The sequence below is a fragment of the Mytilus trossulus genome, chromosome 14, assembly GCF_036588685.1.
Source record: "Mytilus trossulus isolate FHL-02 chromosome 14, PNRI_Mtr1.1.1.hap1, whole genome shotgun sequence".
NCBI lineage: Eukaryota > Metazoa > Mollusca > Bivalvia > Mytilida > Mytilidae > Mytilus > Mytilus trossulus.
Genome location: NC_086386.1, coordinates 65,960,995 through 65,987,270, shown reverse-complemented (window position 1 = coordinate 65,987,270; position 26,276 = coordinate 65,960,995). Strand labels below are relative to the sequence as shown.

General features: G+C 33.1%; 1 protein-coding gene, 1 long non-coding RNA gene and 2 other non-coding genes across 5 annotated transcripts in view; 2 read left to right on the top strand and 2 right to left on the bottom strand.

Annotated features, from left to right (window-relative positions):
* Positions 1 to 17,914, bottom strand: part of LOC134696054 (IgGFc-binding protein-like) — a 60,906-nt gene extending 42,992 nt beyond the window's left edge. Inside the window, exons 1-2 of one of the 2 annotated variants that reach the window (XM_063557620.1) lie at positions 17,831 to 17,914; positions 11,227 to 12,512 (exon numbers count right to left, since the gene is read on the bottom strand). In XM_063557620.1, coding sequence (XP_063413690.1) covers positions 11,227 to 12,512; positions 17,831 to 17,870 — 1,326 coding nt within the window. In that variant the 5' untranslated portion in view covers positions 17,871 to 17,914. Of the gene's footprint in view, positions 1 to 11,226; positions 12,513 to 13,876; positions 13,965 to 17,830 lie in introns of those variants that run through there. The other variant, XM_063557619.1, reaches the window with a different exon arrangement.
* On the bottom strand, positions 16,954 to 17,026 carry Trnav-uac (transfer RNA valine (anticodon UAC)). The gene has a single exon. It is a non-coding gene; the product is annotated as a tRNA-Val (tRNA).
* Positions 17,915 to 18,038: 124 nt separating the features above from the next.
* On the top strand, positions 18,039 to 23,186 carry LOC134696055 (uncharacterized). The gene is made up of 3 exons (XR_010102890.1): positions 18,039 to 18,173; positions 22,010 to 22,170; positions 23,060 to 23,186. It is a non-coding gene; the product is annotated as an uncharacterized LOC134696055 (long non-coding RNA).
* Positions 23,187 to 24,168: 982 nt separating this feature from the next.
* Positions 24,169 to 24,241, top strand: Trnav-aac (transfer RNA valine (anticodon AAC)). Its single transcript has one exon. It is a non-coding gene; the product is annotated as a tRNA-Val (tRNA).
* Positions 24,242 to 26,276: the final 2,035 nt, after the last annotated feature.

The following is a 26,276-nucleotide window of genomic DNA, read 5'->3' as shown; positions in this document are numbered from 1 at the left end:
AAAGTGGAGAACTCAGTAAAGTGACGATAACCGATGATACCGTTTATCGAATAGAAAAGGTATTGCGTAAGAGCAGAGGAAAGGTATATGTGAAAAGGATGGGCTGGCCAAACAAGTTTAATTCATGGACACCTCAAACTATGCTGAAAAACTATAAGAGCCCTTAAAAAAAAGTGTAAGACGACTACTATGGATAAATTTTACGTTCATCTATACTACTGGGATTCGATAACAACGCATGTTGATAACCATGCAGGACAGTTTGTGATTGATTTACCAAAAACCTTTTTGTTTGATGGTCATTGGGAATGTGCTATAACGGAAATCAACTTCAAGTCAGATTTTGAACGCCCTACGGGACGTATTTATGTTTGCTGCGATCTCATAGAACAGTCCTACGTGCGAAATACGACACTAGGTGTTTTACGTTCCGTACCTATTCAAGACGATGAGCCAACGGATTTAGTCTTTAATCCATTATTCTATATGAAAATTCTTCGACAGGACATGACTCGTATTCAGATTTTCATAAGAGACGAAGAGCTCAATCCCTGTCGGTTTAAATCGGGAGGTTTATACTGCACACTTCATTTCCGAAAGAGATGGGTTCGATAGAAGTCTATGACTATAACAAACGACGATAGAACCCATATGTGCCTGATTATAAAAAATGGGAACAGCCTTTTGCAGATGTGACCGAGGGAAGAGTTCACCCGGATCATAAAGGGCGATACATCGTGGGTAGAGGCTCTAGGTTGCGTTCATTAACATATAATATAGACGTTAATCTGGTGAGTCATATAGCACAGTCCTTGGAGATGGCAAAATGTGAATTGAAAAGAGAGAGACAAAAAGTTATAAGAGAGAGGATGAAAAAACCTAGAACGGGGTATAATCAACTTGAAACCTAGTGCGATATAGAACTTTCTGGAAAAAGTGATGAATCAACTTGAAGAGAACCATGGAGATGAGTTTTCTATTTTTACACCACCACATAGTAATACCGCCATACAGAGGAGGGAGTTTATTGAGTATACAGCAATCAGTCAACTGTCAAATTATGCGGATTTGGAATTTCTCATTCCACCACAGTCTGTTGGATAAATGGATTTAAAAAGAAGTACTCTGAAAATTAAAGTGCGACTCACAGATGCCTATGGTATCCCAATCCTTAAAGACAACAACGTCGGGTTGGTGAATCTAGGCTTACACTCTTTATCTTCTCAAGTGGATTGCTATCTGCAGCAGACAGCTGTTGGTCAGACGGGAACCAACTATCCATATAAGGCGTATATAGATACGTTACTGTCTACCAGTACTAATGATAAAGTAGAGTTGGAATCACAACTGTTTATAAAAGATACCGTTGGCCACGATGACCCTTACGTTCGTGGGGTCAGTACTACCGGGCTCTATATCAGAGGTCAATTACAAAAGAAGGTCGAATCTTGGAACTAGAGGAACCTATACATTTGGACATTTTTCAACAAAACAGATTAATTATAAATGGTGTAAGATTGTCTTTGAGGTTGCATCAAAGCAAGAACGCATTCTGTTTGATGTCAGATAAAAGTAATGCAAGTTATAAAGTACACATTATTGAGACTAGTTTCAAGTTTTGTGTACAGAAACCTAACGCAGGAGTGTTAATGGCTCATAGTAAACTGTTTGAAGACTCTTCCGCTATTTATCCATACGTAAGCAGTAGTTTCAAGATCGCATCGGTATCCAAGGGAGAATACAGTCATAGTCAAAACAATCTGTTTATGGGAGAAGTTCCGTCGCAATTAATTGTGGTACTCGTCAGAAGTGCAGCCTACGAAGGAGATTATAAGAGGTCACCGTATCATTTTCCAGCATTTGATTGCAATTCCATAGCTCTGTATGTAGACGGACAATCGTATCCGGCAAAGCCTCTTCAACCTAATTTCCTCGGACATAACGTGGTGGAAGCAAATAGGAGCTTGACAGCGATACGAAAGGATATAGATATTTCTCTAAGTGATTATACAGGTGGATATGCTATTTATGTATTAAACGTCGACGAAAACGTTGATTTTAATACCAAGCGAAGAGGAGATTGTAGGCTCGAGGTTAGATTTGGAACTGCCTTATCAGAAAGTGTCACTATATACTGATGTATTGAAAGTTTTCGAGGATTTTACAGATTGACGAATCCAGGAGTGTGTTGTTACAATGAATAACTTAGAATTGGAGGACATATTGGGGGAATATCCGGTGAAAGTATTGTGTGCTGATGTATTACCAGCATGTACCGAAAGGAGACCACAGTCCTTCGTGGTTAACTCCGATCCGTGTTCAGACGTGGGTTCTCATTGGCTTGTGTTTCATTTTCTCGAGATTGGACCGAGTGAATTTTTTGATTCCCTTGGAGAAAAACCGGATTGATTGCTGATGGACCGCAGTACTTGTATACCCCAGATTAATTGCAGCCATCAGCCAGCACTGCCTGTGGATACTATTGTATTCATTTTATCCGTTCGCGTTATAGATATGAGTCCTATAAAGATGTTATGAAAACGTTTAGTTCCGTGAATTTAATGGCAAATGATAGAACAATGATGAAATTGATAGGAGAAGGACATTAATTTGAATACAGACCAATTAGAATGGAAAGAGTTGATAGTCAAAAAAGTGAAAAATGGCATTTTCTTGGAAGTCGATGTCCTAAATCAGAGATTGTATATTTCTGCCAGATGTGTGTCGTGTTTGTTATCATCAATACGTCAATTGCTAACCTTACGATGCATAACAATAAGAGTGAACTGTGGATCTCGTTACTGAGTAGTTCGATTGGATATGCCTTTCCCAGTCCAACTTTAAAAGGGTCGAAAATATAAGAGAGAATTAAAAAAAAAATAATCATGTTTCCGTTCCTTATCTGCTCCAGCATGGTGATAAGTTGACAGACCGAAAGTGGAAAACACGCTTCGTATCTAAATTGCTGCAACACTTAAATGTGACTTATGGAAAAGATCCTCCTGATAAAATACTTTACTGTTACGGTATACACCAAGACCTTTTTGATGACATGGAGAAGACTATTCTAGGGATAACCTTTTTAAAGGGGATTCCTACGCCTGATACAATTGATGATTTTACCCGGGAAATGCGCCATCGTCTCTTGAATGATTCAGGACATGAATTTGTGAAGAATCAGGAGATTGAACTCATTTTCACACAAGGATGCCATCACAGAAAACTGTCCTGTATTTTTCTTAATCAAAATCTCTTCCTGGGTGGCAGTAAAGCTAGAAACATTGCATTGATACGACGTACTTGATATTAATGAAAAACCTGAGGGATTTATCTCAAATATCTATGTTGGGCAGACATATTTTCCGGGAAGAAGACATCTGTTGAAGGAAGCTTCAGCTTATCGAGATTGCAAACTCGAAGCCATTTGGTTATTTAGTTCTTGATCTGGCTGCGCACGTCAGTGATATTTACCGATTGAGAACTCGTGTATTTCCAAATGAAAATCCTATCATTTACGTGCCCAAACATTCATAAGAGACTGTAAGAGATGCTGAAAAGAAAGATGAGCCAACTTTAAATAAATCAAACCCACTTTCTGGAATTGATACAAACTAGCTCAAAACTACAGAGAAAAGCATTATTTAAAACTATTGACAAATTACAGTTGAGAGCATTAAGTGAAATAGCCCACAACGTGATCAAAGGAACTGTTATCTTATCTCCCGGGGATAAAAAGAAATTGAAGAAATATAAAAGGATTATAACGATCATAGGGAGGAGAACTGCAACTAGGAAGGACAAGTTAAAAGTTATTGATCGTGCTCCATCGGTCATCGTTTTGCTGTTGAGAGCTGTGGATTCAAAACTATGGAGAACATGATACTATTACCGTATGAAAAGTATGAGAAATTACAGACTAGATCCTGACGGTTGATCAATCTACAAAACTAATTGACGGCGATGGTCTTCACACTGGTGAAAAAATAGAACGGCAATTAGGACCACCTGTAACTTTAGAGAAAAGAAACGTCAGCAGAGAAATGAAACGCAAATTGACTCTGAACAAAAGAGAGAATAAGACAGAAAAAGGGAAACCTGTATATGTAGCAGGTTTCAAGTCCTGAACCAGATTTGGTATCTGGAAGAGTGAGAGAGATTTATCCGAACACCACTTTCTAGGGTGTGACGTAACGTCCACCGTGGAGGGTAGCTTGGTCCAACATTAAAGTATAGCATCCGCGCCTAAGCCCAACTATAGCCTCTGCACCCACATACGGCGTTCGTGTGAATCATATCCTTAGGTTTGCATCCCCATGTCAAGTCCAACTCTGATGTCCGTGCTGAGGCCTAAATATAGCGGTAGTGTATGCACGCAGGTCTAACTATAACGTATCGCGTCCCCACTTCAGGTCCACATATGGAGTTGGTGTCCCGATGTCCGCGCGAAGGCCCAAATATAGTGTTTGCGTCCGCGCGCAGGTCCAAATATAGCGTTCGTGTCCAAGGTTTAAGGGTCATATAACACATACAATAAAATTGAGAATGGAAATGGGGAATGTGTCAAAGAGACAACAACCCGACCAAAGAAAAAAATACAACAGCAGAACACTACTTACAAGTCCCCAAAACAGTCTCAAATAAAAAGAAAAGAGGGTTGGAAAAAGAAACATTAAACCTGTAAATTGAGTTTTGAATATGCATTCGATATTTGTCACTAGACGTCAGATAAGCAATGAATTCATACACGAAATGCTCCAGTTTTGGCTACGCTATCTTTTAATTTTATCACTTTTATGATAAAATCATACTATTAGAAGAGAAATTCACAATTTATTATATTCAATAATTGTTACATTCAATAATGTGTTATATCAAATTAAGCAGAAGGAAAGTTTAAAGTATTACCTTAACCTCTTCCCCTTTATATAACACGACAAACAAAAAGGTGTAATTATATATAAGCTGTGTAATTGTTATGTTTCTTTATTTCTTCATAGATCAGTGATTTTATTACCTGGTTAATAACTGACACGTGCCGTCGAACAAAACCTTTGATGACAGAAAAAGTCAAATTACGACTTAACTACAATTTTTAATGACTTAAAAATTCAGATAAATTATCTTTACAAAAATCAACGTCCGATAGTATGTTTTTTTCATTCATAGCACCATCCCATCATGGGCTTTGCAGCTTCATGAGCTTAGTGCACCAAGGTGGCCTCGGTGGTGTTTAGACGCTCCCGATTCTCAGTTATTGGACAATCATTTACACGAATTTTTTGTGAAAAGAATACCAATTATCTTTTTTTTTCATTAATGGATATACATACAATATAATAAATCTAAGCTAATACATTATTTTGTTTGAGTATTTTTTAACCTTTTTTTTTAAAATTCTATGATAATAAATCGTGCAATGTTGAACACGTTATTAATCCAAATAAGTAATACAGAAGTTGTAATAAAACTTATATTTTAGTCATGCATAACTAATATTCATGGACGAATTTAGAATGGTTCGTCCCTACATCGTTGTTCTTGAAACAATCTTTACTAGTATACATGAAATAGTTATCAAAGGTACCAGGATTATAATTTGAAAGTTTCCTCACGTATAAGCTCCGTTGAGGATGAGCTCCAGAGAAAGCAGACTCATACCCAACTATATAAGTCCTATACAGGACCGATAACTCTGTCGATAGATATTATCGGGTATACAATAATGTTAAAACCAGATCAATCGTATTATACGGCTCTGTTGGAATGTATACAATAACTCTTTTTTTTTTAACACAATCTAAACTTTATATCAAATCATGGTATGGATTTAGCTTTAATTATTGAATTAAAAAATAAATAAAAATAAAATCATATTCAATGATCGAAATTCATTTAAATTAAAATTTGAATCAGAATATTTCTTTGAAATAATTATCGAAACATACAAATATTTGAATGCCTTTTAAGCAAAAGAGTATATTTTTAAAGAAATTTTCATAATTTTCATATTTTCCTAAAGTTTAGTATGAAACACGCGTTTTCTGATTTGACACGGAAAGGAGAAGATATATATATTTGTACGTTTATGAAAATGACAAAATCTAAACTCTGTTAATACATGTATACACACTGACAGGATGTTAAATGTCACCTGGTTGCTTTTGGTTTTCACGTTTACCTGACAATTTATTATTATGTAACATTATAACCCAAGTTAGATTTCACCTGTTCGGTCAAGGAATGAAATTTTAAAGGTATAGAGTATTTATTTATTATAATTGGACATTGGTTTTTTTTCTCTTCGGGTGAAACATTTTTTTTTTGTTCTAAAAGAAATGTATAAATATATTTCTAAAGAAAGATAAAATATACAGAAAACAGTATCTTCTGGATGAATATCTGTCAAAATAAATGTTCCCGTGTCACACTTAAATTATTTTTTTTTATTAAGAAATTTTGAAATCAATGATATCAAAATATCACTAAAGGAAAATAACAGAAACATCAGAGATTCTTTATGAAAAATTAAATATAATCTAGGAAAGTCTTACTATAGAAATCATTGATTTGATGCAACATTTCCATATGATACATCAGCCGCCATTTTGAAAAATCTCGGAAAATTCCTTTTTTTAAATCGAGGTTTGACCGAATTTGGCCTGAAATTAAACTGTTTTAAGTAGTATTCTTCGCCAGCTATATGTTTGAATATACTTAATCAATTTGCAAAGTTTGTGTTTTATTTACAGAATTTCTTTATTTGTTGTAAAAGTAGACATGGGTATCGGTAATTAAGCATTGAGTCAACGGAGAAATGACGAGAAAAAGTGCATGTTTTACGATTCCGATTTGACCGAATTCAATCAAAAATTAAACTGTTAGGACCAACGTTGTTTGATATAAATATGTTTGAATATCAAGGATTGATTTGCAAAAGTAAGAAAACGGATCAGGTTTATGAGAAAATTAAACTTTATTGAAGCATATACTAGTATGCATTTTATATGGGGAAATATAATACAAAATGGCGGCTATTATACGTCACTAAAGTCACGTGATGTCTAACTTAGTTGGATATGAGTAGCATTTCGTTAGTTTGTTTGTTGGGAAAGGAGAGGACATGCAACCACTTGTACAGATAAACGACAGAATCACCATACAAGCATTTATAGTCAACACAATCAGAAAGAGGTCCATCGGCTTCCAAGAATGAAAAAGTGACATGTCTGACTTTGAACAGTAACTATAAACGGACTATCGACATCGACCGCTTGTTCTTGATATTTTAAAACTGAATGCATATACTTATACGTTTATGATAGTGATGAGTTCTTGCGTCTGACGAAAAGAAATTCCTGCATGTTATATCTTGCCATACGTTTATATTGGTTTGGTAGGTGATCACTCAAAATCGATATTTAAAAATCCTGTTTGTGAGATGTAGATTCAATTCAATACCGAAATTTTGTCTATATATTTCACAAGTGTAAAACACGGAGAAGCTCTACTCCCATTTTGTTTGGGTGTGAACCATCGATGTTTACAGCCAAATCAAAGAACACGATGATGATGGTAGAAAGAACCATGGGAGTTATGTGTAAAATATAACATGCATTTCGGACCATGAGTTGTCAATCTGTATATGAAAAGATTTCCAATACAACCATATTGAGAAGGAATGTTTACATGCTATACTGTCGTACTAGTATTACAGGGTTCTTGTGTCGTTCACCTTAGACACAAATCTTTTTAACTGCGATGTTTAAAAACAAAAGACAGAACCAATTTAATGTCATATTTCCCTATTTTTTTATATAACTATAAGTCTTTTATCTGGCAAGAATAACCCTATTTAGTCAAAAAAAGAAACGATACAAGACTTTTTTCAAATTAAAGATAAAGTTTTCCGTTCATTGGACCAATATTGAAGGAAGTAATACTTAATCATTATGGAAATATAAATATACAACATGAACATAACTTGATTAGCATATTAAATATTTTTAAACAAATTTAGTACTTAGATTATTTTTATTCGACTTTCCGCAAAACTAATTTGCACCCTATGGAGGTTTACACGGAATTTAGATACTTTCCGACAAGTTTTAATTTTCATTATCACACGTGCATACCTTGCTTATGAAAGCTTTTTAAAATTTCTTTTTAAAATATCAAATTTTGTTTTATATTTAATACTTTTTGAAATTTTTTATTTCAAAGTCGTGTATCGTTTCTTTTGTTGACTAGTATATAAGTCTTTTATCTGGCAAGAATACCCCTATTTAGCGGACAAGCAGTTTATTCTTTTTGTTTTGTTATTGAATACCAAGAAAGAAAATAAACCCCGAAATTAATTTGAAACTTTGATACTCTATAGTTTTCCAGCAAAATATTCACATCACTTGGGGATAATTAGTGTACATCCAGTGGCATATATATATAACATGCATGTCGTAACAGGAAATTTGGCATACAGTACTTTAAGAACCATGTTCACATTATTATACATTATACCAAACAATTCTGATGACGAATTCCTTTCTTTGTTCGAGAACAATCTGTGATTTTACTATGTCCATATCTCGATGAACCAAAGCAAGTTAAATATCGACCTGTATTTACTTCAAATTCGTTCTCTTCTTCTTCTCTTGGTATGCAATAGTCCGTCTAGATCACATGATAACATACTGTTGTCATACGAGGACTTATCTATTTACAAAACTTTTTACCCAAATTAAACAAAATGTATGTTTCTTTCTTATGTTCAATGTAAAAATTTATATAATTTTAAATTGCAACTATCTAGTTCTGTAACTTTTTATCGAGGCTTATAAACGAATGGTCGCCAAGTGCGTATATTTTTGTTAAATCAATATTTCTTGTATGTTTCAAACTGTCCTTCACTTTGACAACGAGTACTTACACTTTACCAAATTTACCCTTGGAAAAATGTGTAAACAGATTTTTGTTTTATCAAATCTTTTTTTCTATTTTTGGAATTATTTAGACTTTTATGAATAATATTCTTTACACCACAAATGTTCTTTATAAACAAGCGTATGAGTTTTAGTAATGACTAGTATATCACGATCATACACGCAAGACAGAGATGTATAATTATCAAAGAATTGTTAAAAAAACAAAATGTCAAAAGTGGCTTGGCACTTAATGGTGCCAATAAATATATTTTGCATGATTAAAATTAAATAAATCTTGATTTATTAAGTATAATGACACATTTTCTAAACTTTGATATGAATATATGTATAAAAAAGGAAATATTTCAAGATATTTCTCTTATATATTCAAACATTTGTCAACAAATTATTTGTGACTTTCTGTCTATTTACCGTATATTATACACCTGATAGTTAGAAGTGGAAAGTTTCAAGTTATCGGAAGTGTACACTGATCAATACCCTCAGAAATGAAACAATGCATGAACTTGTAAGTCCGACAGGAAATCGCTTGAATTCCTGGACGTGTCACCTCACAATACATTTGGGAGTAATACCTTTAGCCATGTTGGTGATCATGCAGACAAGGGAAGGTCCGCATTTTTTAAATAAGTTTATTACATAAAAGAATTATGAACAAATTAGATTTTCGAAAGCAATTTTCAGTGAACACTTATTTATGATCATTTCCGTATCAAGTCGGATCGGATAAAACAACCGTACGATTGACATGATATCGACACGCAATTACGAATACATTAGTTACTGCTGTTTTGGTCCTTTGTGTGTTCATAGACATATCGTGGTTAAAGATGGTCAAAATGGCGGCAGGCAGAGAATTGATAGTCTAAATTTAAAATCGATGGAGTCCGTATTTATATTTTGATAACAAATTCCATTGTTTAGCTGATTAAATCAAATATGTAATAAAAAATATACCTTCATGTGCTACTTTTTGAGTAAAATGAGGTAGAAATTTTGTATATTTGCTTAAAATTCGGATTTGAGGCCGTATTTTCTCTTTTAAAAGAAAGATATAACTTTTTTGTTTTAAAAGATAAACACAAATTGTTTTTTGTTAAATATTTTGTAATTTCTGTATTTGATAAGTATCCTATAAATTTATACATTTTTTTAAATCAGAAATAACTCATATTTATCAAATGGTCATGAATGTAGAAAAAACATCATTTTTTGGCTGCATATTTATCAAATTAAAAAAAATTGCACTATTTACGTTTTCATGAAAATTGTTACACATAACCTTCTCGTGTAATCAAACCAAATGGCATTTTAAAACAGATGTGTCCATAAAATCGTTTTCAAGTTAAATAAGTTTGAATGATGAAAATCCGTCGAAAACTGATTCTTTTCCCCGATAAGTCATAGTTTGACGTCGCGAAAATAACAATTTACGTTAGCAACGTCATTGCCTCCCCTGTTACTGTATCGTATGCCCTTTTAAAAAAATCTGTAGAAATTACGTCTAACAGAACGGTGTGATACAGAGAAGCGAGATGAATCTATTGTCTGGAATAAAAGTAACTTATAAACAGAAAGCATAAGATACATTTTGTGATCATATAAAATTGAGAAAGGAAATGGTGAATCATATAACATATTTTCCCTTAAACGAAATACAAAATCCGAAATGCTGACAAGTCGTCAGGAATGGGAAACAATATACAAATTAAACATAAAATGTGTATAATTCTGTGTTTGCATTTGTAAATATTTCACCGAGCGAGTACTCAAATATTGCTCGGTAAATAAAATGAGTACTCGATTCGTAAATCTTCACCGAGTAACAGTCCTACTTATTAGCAGCGATGTTCCTAAAGTTATAGAGCTTAGATAATTAGTAGTGTTGTCAACGGTTAACCGGTGAACCGTCGGAAGGACCGAAAACCGAATACCAAATACGCTAACCGGTTAACTGGACTTTTTAAAAATTCTATTAGACAGGATATAAATGTGTATTGAAATCGTTAAATAATTTTGTTCTATTTTAAAATTTTGGTCGTGGTGATTAATTTGACAGATCAATTGTTCAGTATGATGATTGCTATTGTTATTAAATAAACATAAAATTAATTAGAACCTATACAACTTGTCTATCAGATCGGGGCAAGATCTTAAGTTAACATAATTAATATAAATGTTTTTTAACAGTAACTTTAAATCAGTGGAACGATTATCCGAGTAACCGGTTAGTCAAAACTGTGCAACTTGACAACACTAATAAATAACGAATCGCTTATATACGTACTGTATTCACAGGTGTAAGCAACAGTCCAACAGGGAACCCATACGACTCGAGATTTGCCTTCCCAAATAGTATTGCTCCGATGACGGACGTAGGATTTGTGTGACTGACAGAGTGGGTGCCGACCGATATTTTGATATATCCAGCTACCAAATTTGTTCCTGGAATAGATACATAATGCTGATTTTGTGGAAGCGGTTTATTATCCAATCGTAGGCCAGCTTTCTGAGTTGAATCAACAATAAACATGAAATAATTAGTGTAGTCTCCTTTAGAGTATTTAGGTGTGGTGAACGTGTAATCTGCAGCATATTGTTCAATTGGTGGAACTATGATCATGGCTGGATCTGCCAAGTCACCAGTTTTTTGTGTCTTAGAAAACTGGAAAAGAGATATCGGTTTATCAGATACGATGTGAGAATAGAGAGCAGAGTCATACTGTTTTTGTGCGTATTGGCCAGCTTTTGGAATAGTAAGAGTATCATGGAACGGTTTGCCGTTGATAACGCCAGTAATATTTACATGTGTATTATCTTCACTTGATAAAAACCGGAATATATCCCCAACAGTACGTTCAGGGATAGGCACGGTTGCATAGTTCTTGCCCCACGAAGATATTGGTAATAGCATTTCAACTAGATGATCACGAGAGCTTCCAGTTAAACCAACTACTGCTTTTTTGTTTCCACTCAGAACTCCTACTGGTTTATCTGATACGACATAAGATCCAGTAAGATCTGGAATAGCATGAATTTCAAGTGTACTGAACCTGTCCAATGTAACATTAATCCATTGATTCCTCTGGTATGTGTGACCTTTTAAAGTTATATTAAGGTTCGGTGTGTTTGGTAGTCGAATTGAGACATGTGTATTATCCTGAATACCTATAACAGCAAATAGGCAGTAGTAGTAAGATGGAGAATACGAAAGTGTATAATACTCATTACCTAAGACATCTGTAGGCAAAGCGAGATACGCATCATCTGAAAATACCTCTCGGTTGACCCCATAGACAACAATCTCATCGTCAGCTTGGATCAATATAGCTTTCCTGGCCAATTCTGTTTGGACTAGACGATAACTTGTGTCAAAAGCAGCACGATGAACTTGACCGCGAGTAACGGTGAATGTCTGATGAAGCTTGGAATTCGGAGCCCCGGTAATTGTTACATGAACTAGTTTATTTTTAGCCGTAGTAACAAATATCTCTGGTTGAATGTCATTATTTTCTAGAATTTTGTTGTCCATAAATGCAACCATAAACTCAGTTCCTCTGTTATCCAATGCACCTGTGATAAAATAAAGGAATAACGTGTATATTTTAAATTCAGATTTTGATAATGACTATTTTCACGGAATATATATTTTCTCACAGCTAGGATTCAAAATCTTCTTCCCAATACGCCACTTATTTTTCAATCGTAGAATTGGAAGCCAATGAAGGGATGCCGAGCTGTCAATTTAGCGCTTCAAAACTCATTAATTTATCCTAATGGTATCATTACGATCCTTTCATGGCAGCTCTATTTTAAAAGAAAAATGTATACATCTACTACATGACGCTGTTAATAAGTGACCCATCACAAGGCATTTTGGGATGTACTCAGGCCCATATAAACGCTAGCACAGTGAGTAAATAAACTCATCATAGATACCAGGACTAAATTTTGTATATACGCCAGACGCGCGTTTCGTCTACAAAAGACTAATCAGTGACGCTCGAATCCAAAAAATAAAAAAAGCCATATAAAGTACGAAGTTGAAGAGCATTGAGATCCAAAATTCATAAAACCTTTGCCAAATACAGCTATGGTAATCTATGCCTGAGGTAGAAAAGCCTTAGTATTTCAAAAATTCTAAATTTTGTAAACAGATAATTTTTAAATATAACCATATCAATGATGATTCATGTCAGCACATGTGCTGACTACTGGGCTGGTGATACCCGCGGGGAAAGAAATCTCCAGCAGCAGTGGCATCGACCCAATGGTGGTAAATAAACTCATCATAGATACCAGATAAATTTTGTATATACGCCAGACCTTCGTCTACAAAAGACTCATTAGTGACGCTCGAATCCATTCGATGTTTGAAATTTATAACTGTAATAAAGTCTGTGGATTTTCTACAAAAAAAGTAGCTTTATTTGGCACAAATTTTCCATTTTCTATTTTAAAAATGCAATACAACTGAATAAAACATATTGCTATGGACGAATTTTCCTTGGTTAAATGTACAAAATGGCACAATATTTTTGCTGTTTAAATTTTGAAGGGCGCTGAAATTTTATGATACACATGGCTACAGAAGGGTTCAAAAGCTTTATATTTAATTCTGAAAAGTGTTTATAAATTCTATGAGAAAATACAATGTTTTTGTTTATACTTCTGTGAACCCTTTGATGAATTTTCCAGCAGTTTGAATATATAAAGAGGTACTGTCTTGCATACAAAAATGAAAGCAATTAAATGTTTTGAGAAGGTCAACTGTAATAATAGTATTTATAATAATAAACAGAATTCTTCAACAAACCTCAAGTTTTATTTGCGCTTGATTATTCAATTTGCAACTAATTTTAAAGAAAATAATGCGCATAACTTTGTTTTATTTTAATTTATCTCTATTTCATGATATATTTCTTAACCATGCTTACCTAATGCAAGCTGAAAAAATAAAAATAAAACGTGGAGAATCAGTTGTATCCTCATGATTGATTCTAAAGTAGAATGCTTTTGGTTATCTTGTCGTGTCATGTAACTTGTACTACTTACCGAGATAAGACAGTGGACACTGTCATTGAACTTGTGACATATTTCTATAAATCTGACCTTGAGGTAGGTCTGGAGGTTATTTATGCCTAAATGTAGAATGATTGTTGTAGCATGCGAGAGGTCCTCACCACAAAATTGATGAACGACTTTAAGTGTTACTAATGTTATGTTTCCTTTCTATAAGTGTTTCTTAATAGTCTTTTAATGTCAATGTCTTTATTCTACATATTGAATTGTATGGAACACCATCCCTGCCTTATAAGAAGAAACTACTATGACATGATGCAAATGTTGCTTACAAGATGTAAATTCTCCTTTATATGATGTGAATTCTTCATTACATGATGTGAATTCTACTTTAAATGATGTGAATTCTTCATTACATGATGTGAATTCTACTTTAAATGATGTGAATTATTCATTACATGATGTGAATTCTTCTGTACTTGATGTAAAATCTTCTTTAAATGATGTGAAAACTTCATTACATGATGTGGTTTCCTGTTTACATGATTGATGTGAAAACTTCATTACATGATGTGCAAACTGCCTTACATGATGTAGTTTCCTCTTTACATGATGTGAAAACTTTATTACGTGATGTGGTTGTTTCATTACCTATTGTGAAAGTTTTATTACATGATGCAAAAATATATTTACGGTATGTACAAAAATCTTTATGTCGTATTTCTATTACATGATGCCAAAATATATACATCGTACTAGTGTATATACGTAATGTCAAATGGGTATTACGAGGTAAGGAACACTTCATTATGTCGCATATCGTTTATAACTTAAATTCCTTTAAATGGGTATACGATAAATGAGATGAGCTAAACATATAGTTCATACTTTTGCTAGATTTTATATAAAAATCAAATGACCCTCATTTTTTTAAATGAACTTCTATATCAAAATTCATTGTGGCTTGAAAACCGAATATTGATTTAGGGTAATGGTATGTTCTACATATTTAATAAAATTATGCCCCATAACACCGATTTTTATTTTCATAAAAATCTTCAATAGCTAATTTTGAGGTCCAATTAATACCAATGCAAATGTACTTTTGATGAAAAAGTCCAAATCACCCTTTTCCCGCCACTTTTTAAAAACTGAAATATCTCAAAAAGGAGCTCCATGATGATGACCTTTCAATATTTTTAATTTTTAGCTTATTTTGTTCCTTAGCTGATGCTCTTTCGACTTATAGTATCAATTTTAATTTCTGGATTTTTAAAAATTTCAACTAAGTACATGCTTAAATTCATTTAAAGAGAGCTGTATATAAAATGTCTGTAAATTATGACTGAGTGATGCTATACATTAAGAGCTTATATAAGCATGGCCGTGTCATATTTAAAATTTTCTTTTGAAGTATTAGTCCTTTTTTTTTTTTATATATTTAACTATATTATATTAATTTAGGAACCTAATTCAAATGAATTTTATATGAAAATAGTACTTTTTAGAAGCAATGTTGGCAAACACCTTCCAAAAAATATTCGAAAATACTTCTTAGTATATATTACGTATATCCAGAAGCTATACAGTACATGTACAATTGTCTCACTTACGTTTCTTTATTACCTATCTCACTTTCAAATAAATTAATCTATTAATTTATCTAAACTGAAAAAAAAAATCCATTAAAAATGGCTCAGAAGTGATACACAAACATAAAAGTGTGGACAAAGACCAGCATGGGTAGTATCCAGCATTCTGAGAGTATCGCATGGTAGTTCATAGTCCCCTGCCAGTTAAAATTCATTATTCTCAAACAGAAAATTTGAAATTGATGTGTAAATTGTAATGTTAAAAGTAGATACCAAATATGAAATCAATATAACGGTAGTTATACAGGCATGACTAAAACATGTGCAGAACATTGATTAATTGTATGATTTTTCTAGGTCTGAGGATCATATGAATTCAAATCAAAACTAAATTTAAACTTGATCTGTAAGTTAATGACAAAAAAAATAGTGGAAAATTTATTTCTTGCATGATTTTTCGAAGTTCGAGGACCATAACCAGTGGCAGATCCAGCCTTTAAAAAAAGGGGGGGGGGGGGGGGGTCCCAACCCAGAACAAAAAGGGGGGGGGGGTTCCAAGTATATGTCCCTATTCAAATGCATTGATCGTCCAAAAAAATAGGGTTCCAACCCCCAGAACCGCCCCCTGGATCCGCCACTGATAACTTTGCAAAAAATCATCAGACCGGAACACAATTCGCACTTGATCTTTTACTTGTTATGATTTTACTAATAATTTTTATGCCAAATTTTAAGTCAATATCTAAAAAAATAAATAAATGTGGAAACCAATTATCTGAGTGAATTTTTTAAGTCCAAGAGCCATTACTCTGGCAAAAAAATCCTAAAATCGGAACAAAATTAGAACTTGATCTGTAACTTGTCATGGTTATATTATATACTCAATATCAAATAAATATCTTCAAGCATGGCCAACAACAGTGCCATGTCTCTTGCACATCCTCAAAGACATCATTGTAGATTTCGAAAACGAGTAGGCTAATGCCGCTGCAAGGCTCATTCGCAAAGTGGAAAGGGATTTATATTATTTGCAAAACGTGTTTCCCAATCCACTATAAATAAATATGTTTAAAACTAAAAAATGCAGTAAGCTAATTTAACACAATTTAACCGCCATTCAGTATGATATATAACACGTTAGATAATGTTACGTCGTACCAAATGTCAGTTTCTGAACCATTCTGTCATCTCCCAAAAGCTATATAGACCTTACATTTGCCTCAGTATACATACTGTTTAGGAGATGATATGTTTTTCAATAGATTGCTACATGACCTTGGGTGCTAACAAGTATTTCTGAATTATATCTAGCCAAATTTTCGGTTTCAAACAATTGCAGTTACACGAACAATTTCTTTCATTATTTAAAGTTATGGGGTGCCCATTTGCAAAAACAAACCAGGTTCTGGCGAGGTTCGAACTCGCGACCTTCTGCGTGTAAAGCAGACGTGATAACCACTACACCACAGCACCGGACAATGTACTTATCAAATATTTTCGAACTTATACTTCAGTTTATATATCATGTGAAAATCGCTAAACAAATAGGCATATCATCAGAGTCTAACTTGTGCCTCTCAGCTTAGATTGCTATAGCACACACAGGTTAAAATGAAACCACTGACACACATGGGGATAGCAAGATAAAAAGAAAAGTTTTCAACTGCACTCTTCCATATTTCAGAATGTATCACGTACTTCTTTTAGGTTTTATAAGTGCTTCCTATAAGTTTGCACGAAGGACTTTTCAAATGTTTAAGGTTCCACTAAAGTCAAATTTTCCAAAAAGGTGGAGCATTTTAAAATGTCAAAATTCTATAAAAAATACATATTTTTGAAGCTTGAAATTTGTACCAATTATAAATATGTGTATAAGGTTGAAAAAAATAAACATGACTTCAAGAAACTCATATTAACAAATAGAGTATTCACCAATAAAATATTAAAAAATGAAGTTTACAACACACATTTAAAAAAAAAATCCAGGACATTTATTAACGAATATTAAAGTATAAGATTAATTGCATTTTAATAAGAATGTGTATACGCAGTGCAAGCTATCATTTAAATTTGTTGTAGATAGCCAGTTTCTGTGAAAACGACAAAAGTTTTACCATATCATCTTTGATGAAGGCAGCCATTTTTATTTTTTTTGACGACACACTGATTATGCTTACTTTTTCTGCTTTATAGATTTTGATCAGACATAAAACTTATATAAAATAAAATATCGTTATTTGGGAATAGTTTTATGTGTTTGGATCGAAATTTCCTTACCATTTACACTGTTAAAAAGGCATCTGAAGCAGCTGATCATCCATTCTTTGAAACCGAAAGTAGCGGAAAAAATCAATACGCAGTTTCGTATTGTTAAGAAAACGATATATATACCCAAGGACTCTTTGATAGATCGTTTCTAAGTTTAAACATTTATATTTGTTTCAATTCTTCAACCATTAATTGGAAAACAATAAGTTTAATGTTGATTTTATAATACGAAACTACGTACTATTTTTAGGTACACAACTTCCGGAAAGAAGAAAATGTGCTGATCTTTGATCACGAACCTGTAAACAGTGGGAAAAAATCTAATTTATAGACAATCGGTGTATACGATCTGGTAAGCACTAATGTCCCCTTATAATAATATGTATATTACTGTTATAAAAGTCCATAATATGTCCATCAGACGAAAGGATTAAGCGAAAAATGAAAAAAATAGTATGATTTTTTTAGATTTTTTCCATCGTCATTTTACAACACGTGAAGTATCCGGTAAGTAATAACTTTTTAAAACTACAAATAAAATTGTATGAAGCAAAATGAAGCACAAAAGTGTAGATAAAAGTGTCATAAATTGACAGGTAAGTAAAAAAAATAATTTATTTTACACATTGGTGAAAAACAATTTTATATGGAAAGCAAGAGGAAGCACATGTACACAGCACCTGTAATAAGAATGGCTAGAAAAGTAAAATTAAGTAAGAAATTTGGTAGAAGTTTAGGCAGACATAGGCAAAAAAGGAGAGAAAAACACAAAGGAAGACCAACCTATACTATTAAAAAGTCAAGGCAGTCCCAAAAGGAAAGTTTGAAGCTGATAATTAAAAAAATTCATAAGTTCTACAACACCACCATACGTAAAAACATATCAAAAACATCCGTTTATGCATCCTTTGCTACTGGTTGTGAACTTAAGCTCAAAATTCGCAAGGTGAAAGATCTAAGCCCAAAAGGTTACAGATTAATGAACTTAGATTGTTTACAATCGCACATATCAGACATTACAATGCATGCATGCTTATGTGCCGAAGCCATAAAAGTAACAAACCAAGGAAAACCACCCATAACACTTGAAACTGAGGTTCGTTCGTTTGGATTGGCTAGTGTGATGTTGGCGTAGTGTCAAGGGTGTCACAAAAAGATTTCTTTAGATAGTAGCCCAAAGGTCCCTGGGTCAAAACGCTTCGATATCAACGTGAGGGCTGTGTGGGGCAGTATGGTAACTGGAAACGGTCCGTCCCATCTAAATGAGTTTTTGGCCACACTGAATTCCCCCGGATTATCACAGCCCTCATTTACTGCAATAGAAACAGAGATCGGCCAGTGGTGGCACTCTATTCTAGAGAAGGACATGCTGTCAGCTGGGCAGGAAGAAAGACTTCTTGCCATCGATAGAAAGGATTTTCATGAAGAAGTGCCAGCTATAACGGTAATTACAGATGGAGGTTGGTCTAAACGTACCCATAAACATTCCTATAATGCAGCAGGGGGGTGGCCATAATTATTGGGAAAGAGACGAAGAAATTGTTACATATTGGCGTGAGGAATAAATATTGTTACATATGTAGCACCAATAATACGAAAGAACACACCTGTTTTAAAAATTGGGATCAGGACAGCCAGTCAATGGAGAGTGACGTTATTTTGCAAGGGTTTCTAGAAGCAGAGAAAAAACATGGAGTTAGATACATGAGGGTAGTAGGTGATGGTGATTCATCAGTCTTTGCCAAAATAAGAGAGGAGGTACCAGGTTGGGGAAGATCGGTAAAAAAAGAGGAATGTGCCAATCATGTCTCAAAATGCTACAGGTCAAATTTAGAGAAACTTGTGACTGACAATCCCCTTTACAAAGGTAGGCATCATCTTTCAAAAACAACAAGAGTAAGGCTAGTAAGTGCTTTAAGATGTGCCATTCGAGTACGTTCAAAAGAATCCAAGGAGAAGAAATATGATAAACAAAATGCAATAAAGAAGTTAAATAATGACATAAGAAATTCGGTTCATCATGTTTTTGGTCAGCATGACCAGTGTTCTGATTTTTGTCAGGCCAAAAATCAAACTGCACCAACTTCTAACCCAAGTGATACAGATAATATTGAAGCTGTAATAATTAATGACCAAATAGACTTCTGGACTGAAGGATCTTCCATTTCATGCCAGGAAGAGGCCTGTGGTGGTACAACTATTGATTACAGCAACGTAGAACAACATATTATTAGAGATGTAACATCAATACTCAATAGGATCGCTGAGAAATCTGATAGACTTTTGGGAAACAGCACTACCAACCTAGCTGAAAGCTGGATGCATATAAGGACAAAGTTTGATGGTGGTAAGGTTTACAACATTTGTAACAGGGGTTCATGGCATGCTCGTTGTTATGGTGGTGCGTTAAGGATGAACTTAGGTCCACAGTGGTCATGCAAGGTTTGGGAATCTTCTACAGGGACAGAACCGGGATTTTTCTATAGAAAACTTTATGCCCGTCATGAACAAACTTTAGCTAATTCCACCAGGTATAAATCAAAACCAAGTGTTCATAAACTTCGCTGGAAAAAGAAATTCTCAAGCCTAAAAACAAGCACCACAAGAAAAGCTACTAGAGCATATGGTCCAGAAGCTACTGATGTTGTAGAAGATGTCTCCACTACAGTACTTCAAAAACTTCAAGATAAATTTTTACAAACTCATATCAATCTTTCGGCCCAACAGTGTAAAAATATAACTACTTCTACAGTTGTTCAATCTCAGTCAGGTCTTTGGCATTCAGAAAGGAAAAAGAGAATAACTGCATCTAACTTTGGTTCAATTGTCAAAAGAAATCCATCTCTGCCTATTGCAAAATTTGTCCGTAACATTCTTTATTCGTCATTCAGTGGAAATCGTCACACAAGAAATGGTATTAACCAAGAAGACACAACAATAGAGGAATACAAACTAAAGAAAGCTGAAGAAAATGAAAATGTATCTGTAGAACGCAGTGGACTGGTCATACATCATACCAACAAGTACTTGGCAGCTAGCCCAGATGGCATAGTTACTATTTCCACAGGAGAAACTGGTATTATTGAAATAAAAAACTTACTACATTCTAAACCTTTAAACCTTTGGCAAGCATCAGCAAACAAAACATTCTGCTTAGAAAATATATCGGGAAAACTGCAACTAAAAGAAAACCACAACTACTTTTACCAATGTCATGGACTTCTTAACATCTGCAATAAAGACTGGATTGATTTTGTGGTCCGCACATTGAATCCTCACCAAATTTTTATTCAGAGAATTTATCGAGATGTCTCTTTATGGGAAAATACAATGCTTCCGAAACTTCAATCTTTTTACAACAAGGCAATACTTCCTGAATTAGCTTCACCTAGAGAGGGGAAAAGTCCAGGAATTAGAGAACCTGGGATGTGGGTAAGTCTGAAAATATGCACAAATGCATATATAATAAAAAGAAATGAGTCCTGATACCTATATGATAAAGTAATAACAAATGAAGATAATGAATTTAAAATAATATCAATTAAAGGTAGGTATTAATATCTTGTGCTATCATTTGTTAGTACATGATAAAGCAAAACTCTTGACATTTATTCAAACCAAAATTACCAGAACAAGATGTATTATATATTTGACATACATTTATATACATGATTTTGAAATATAATCATGCTCAAATTGAAATGTATGCTACATAAAGGTTGTAAATAGTAAAAACAAAGGTATGTACATGTATCAAGGAGACAATCTCCCAAAAATACTTACATATCTTTATTCATTTATTTAATTAGAAATTAACTTTGCTTCTTATTATCACTGAGGTAACATTTTTTATATGTAAAAGAAATTGTAAGGTGTATGTGCAATGATGTATGTCACTATGTGTCAATGAGACAATATAGAAAAATATTACATAATCCGTTACCATGTTAACAATGCTCAATAGGCCATACCACATAAAAAATGTCCATAAAAGCCCCTTTTATTTGATAAAATTATGTTAATCTTATTAAAACTGCTTAAAACCATTTAAAATTACTGCACGTTTTCTACAATCATTACTATGTATATGCTTAATTTTTCAGTGTTGCTGTCATTCTTCACCTTTGTTATTCAGTTGTATAAAACTACATGTATGCATTTGTCATAATATGATTTTTGTCATTGCAGTATGTCAACCCAGTAAAACCAAAGACACAAAAAGGAAAGAGGAAACAGTCTTCAACCTCATCAAATAAACAAACCAAGAAACGAAAATCAAGAAAATCCAGTTCCTCAGACTCTGATATCACTGACAATCAACCACAAGGGTCAGGTCAAATAAGTCAAAGGTAAAACAATCTTTAAATAGTAATTAAAAAAAATTGAAAAATGATCAATTCTAAATTTATCCTTTAGAAATATATATATTTATACACTATTACATGTATGTCAATGAGATAACATCTAAAAAAGTAGAAAGTGACAAAATTTACATTATCCTTCAACAGTGAACAACAGGCCATACAACACAACAAACAAATGTCTATGAAAGTTTGTTTTTATCAAAAATCATATCTACATACATCTTGATATTGCCCAATTACATACATGTATGTGCATTTTGAACTATCACAGGTGTGACACAATCGGCTTTAGGAAAGAATTATGCTCAAAATGTCTGTTTCTTTTGCATCAACTTTTTTATGTAAATGTTCTGATTTTGTAGGTACATATATGTGTAATAAAAAAAAAAAAGAAGCAAAGAACCAAGAAACACAAAAATAATAACAATTCAACAATTAGCTCTTCCATCATGAACTCTCACCAAGAAATAGGAGTGATAGCAGGTGGACTAATATCCAGGATTTAAAGCTATTACATGTACTTCTTACATTGTTTTATATTCACATATAGTTTTTGCAATACTTTTTTCAAATGGGACGATGTATCATTGATGCATACCCCATTTCCTTATTTCTTCATATGTAACCACATAATATATAAGAAAAGATATGGCAAACATGATCACCCAGACACATAAATCTCCCTTGCTACAAGAAATATTCAGGGAGCATCAGAATCCTGCACTGTGATCAGTTTGTCATAAAAAACAAAAGTAAAACTCCACAAAGCTTGCAAACATTTATTGTAAGTGATCTGGTAAACCTAAACACCATATTGATAATTCTTTGTTTATTTTGAGACAAATATTTTATATGACAGGTTTTAATATTTTAGGAAAACAAGACAGAGACAAATTAAATTTTTGGGCCGAAGCATTAAACATGAATGGATAATTGATGAAACTTCACAACAAAAAGAATGGTATAAAGGGACTGTAGTATCTTTGATATCTGGAACTGATATATCATGTATATGATTCTGTTAAACTTACTTATTGTTACTTATATCTACATATTGTATATGGTCATGATGGTATTGCAACAAAATTTTGCACATACTTGATTCAAAATACCAAAGTGGGTTTTCATGCTTAATATTGTAAAACCATAACCTGCATGCATGCACAAACAGCTTTTTGAATTAAAATGATGTTATGCTAGAATTTAGTGCCATAATGTTGATAACTTTTATACAAGAATTATAATTCTTGAACAATTGAAGGGTTTAATCAATTAATTTGTAATGTTACCCCCCCCCCCCCCCCACCCACACACACATCATTATCCAGTTTTGCAAAGAAGTATTTGCTACGGTTGTTTGCATTATTTGTAATAAAACATAAATTGTATTGAACCTTTTCCAACTTTCATCTTCAAAAACATATTTTAAATATTGTAAGATTCATATATATGTTATTTAGTAACACTGTGCTCCATACTTTAAAAAAAAAATAGTTCCAAAACAAAAATGGCCTTCAATTTTTCTAAAATGCCACACATTTAAATCACTGAATATGACCTGTTGCATGCATTTTAATGTTAATAAATGGTAGCTTGTACTAGATAGACACTTGATTTATACTTTAAAGTCTTTTTTTCAGGATTTTTATGACTTAGGAGATTACTGGATTTTTTATAAGATGGACTTACTTGTATACAGAATTTTTGACTTATGAACATATATTGTTGTTTAGAATTGTTTAATTTGAATAGTGCTCATCACAAGGAAGATTTTGATATATAATATGGTATGTTTTATCCAGTATATAGTCTGATATTAAAGTTTAAAGTTGAACATGATTTTGACTTTAGCGGAACCTTAATACAATGTTCTTAATAAAAAAATCACAGTAATGCAAATGAGTATTAAAAAACCACCAATACGCCAATGATCAGTCGGACAGCTGACTAATAAATAAATAAATAAAACACGATTCATTAATGGTTTCCGTGGTGTAGTGGTTACCACATCCGCATAACACGCGGAAGGTCCTGAGTTCAATCCTCAGCGGAAACATACTTTTTTCGGCTTGGACAAGTTTTTTTTGTTTTTTTTTTTCTTACATTGCCCCGGCACTGACGCGTTTTATACAAATGAGAGAGTCTTTAATCGAGAAATTTTCTTCTTTTTTTTTATGTTAAAGGTGTAATACCACCAAATCATGGTACGTCACATCCGGTTGCATACGAAAGTAGGTCTAAAAAAATATTCCCTTGAATTTGACCGTTGTAGGTAATTAATCCTACATTTTATTGCAGTAAAACTATTTCTGAGTCATAAACAAATGTCTTGGGTATTTCAAAATACCATTATTTTTTATTTGCGATTTCTATAGAAAATTTTGTAATCTTGAGGTTGCATGGTGACTTAACCTTGTACACAGATTTCTATAGAAAATTTTGTAATCTTGAGGTTGCATGGTGACTAAACCTTGTACACAGATAGCATAAGGGGAGAAATTTGATTGGTTAACTTCCAATGATGGTTATTTTCTTATATGCAATGAAATGTTATGTGAAACTTTTTCTATAGAACTGGACAGGATAAAACTTTACTCATGCCAAGTATTTCTTTATTTGAAACAAAGATAAATTCTACACAATTTTTTGAAAAGTGCAAATTTAACAAAGACTAATAGGGGAAAATCAATGGTGGTATTACACCTAAATAGCTCTTTTTAACTAAAAAAAAAAGAAGAAGAAAAAGAAAGCAGGATTAACAACACTTCATTTCCTAGACGGTTTACTACGAAATCTCAAATTGTAATAATTTCAAAATCGAGAGGAAATTGCATAAAATAGATATGTCATTTTGCTACATGTATCATACGGAACCAACAATCATTCTCAGGCAGCAATGACTTTTATTGTTTCATTGCATTTAAGGCGAGTGCATCATGAAAGGTGCACTTGAATAGGCCCCTATTTGTTTTGCTTTTTAGTAAATGTACGCCTATCATTTGTCAACTTGTTTAAGTTAGCTATATTATCGGCACAATTGCATGTATAGTTATCCTCTTTTAATTCGAATCCGAAGTTTAACAATTTGAGAAAACGGTAGGATTTACTATTCGGATTTTCATTAAAACTGTAAAAGTTCTCAATACAGCTACTATAAATTGTAACACGTTAAAAGCAATTGCTGTGGTTGGTTTTTTTTTCTCGTTTTTTTCTTCTTTCTTCAACTGACACAATTTAACCGCCATTCAGTATGATATATAACACGTTAGATAATGTTACGTCGTACCAAATGTCAGTTTCTGAACCATTCTGTCATCTCCCAAAAGCTATATAGACTTTACATTTGCCTCAGTATGCATACTGTTTAGGAGATGATAGGTTTTTCAATAGATTGTTACATGACCTTGTGTGCTAACAAATATTTCTGAATTATATCTAGCCAAATTTTCGGTTTCAAACAATTGCAGTTACACGAACAATTTCTTTCATTATTAAAAGTTATGGGGGTGCCCATTTGCAAAAACAAACCAGGTTCTGGCGAGGTTCGAACTCGCGACCTTCTGCGTGTAAAGCAGACGTTTTTTTTTTTTATCTTTATTATAATCTCACTTCTATATACATATCACAGATTACAATTACACATATATAAAACATTTATGTCCATTATTGTCATTTTTCCCTGAAAAGAAAAAAAAAAAAAAAAAAAAAAAAAAAAACAACAAATCGCTCATTTTCACTAAGTCAATCGCTCATTTACACAATTCAACAAATCTCCCATTTACTCTGAGTCATCAAATTATCATATACGAAACTGATTATATCAATGTCACTTTTTTAATCAATCTATCCTATGATAAACTAATTGTATAAATATACTTTCTTTTTTTTTATATTTTCTTTTTTATATATAAAACAATGAAATAGCCTTTGAACTATTACAAGAAAAAATACACAAAATGTTAGCATACGCAAATGTTATTTTAACTAATATTTTTAAGTCCTAACAAAAATAGGTTGGTTTCCAAACCTAAGTTTTGATACATAATAAACAATATAAATAAAGAGTTAATTCACGCACGAAACGGATCTTG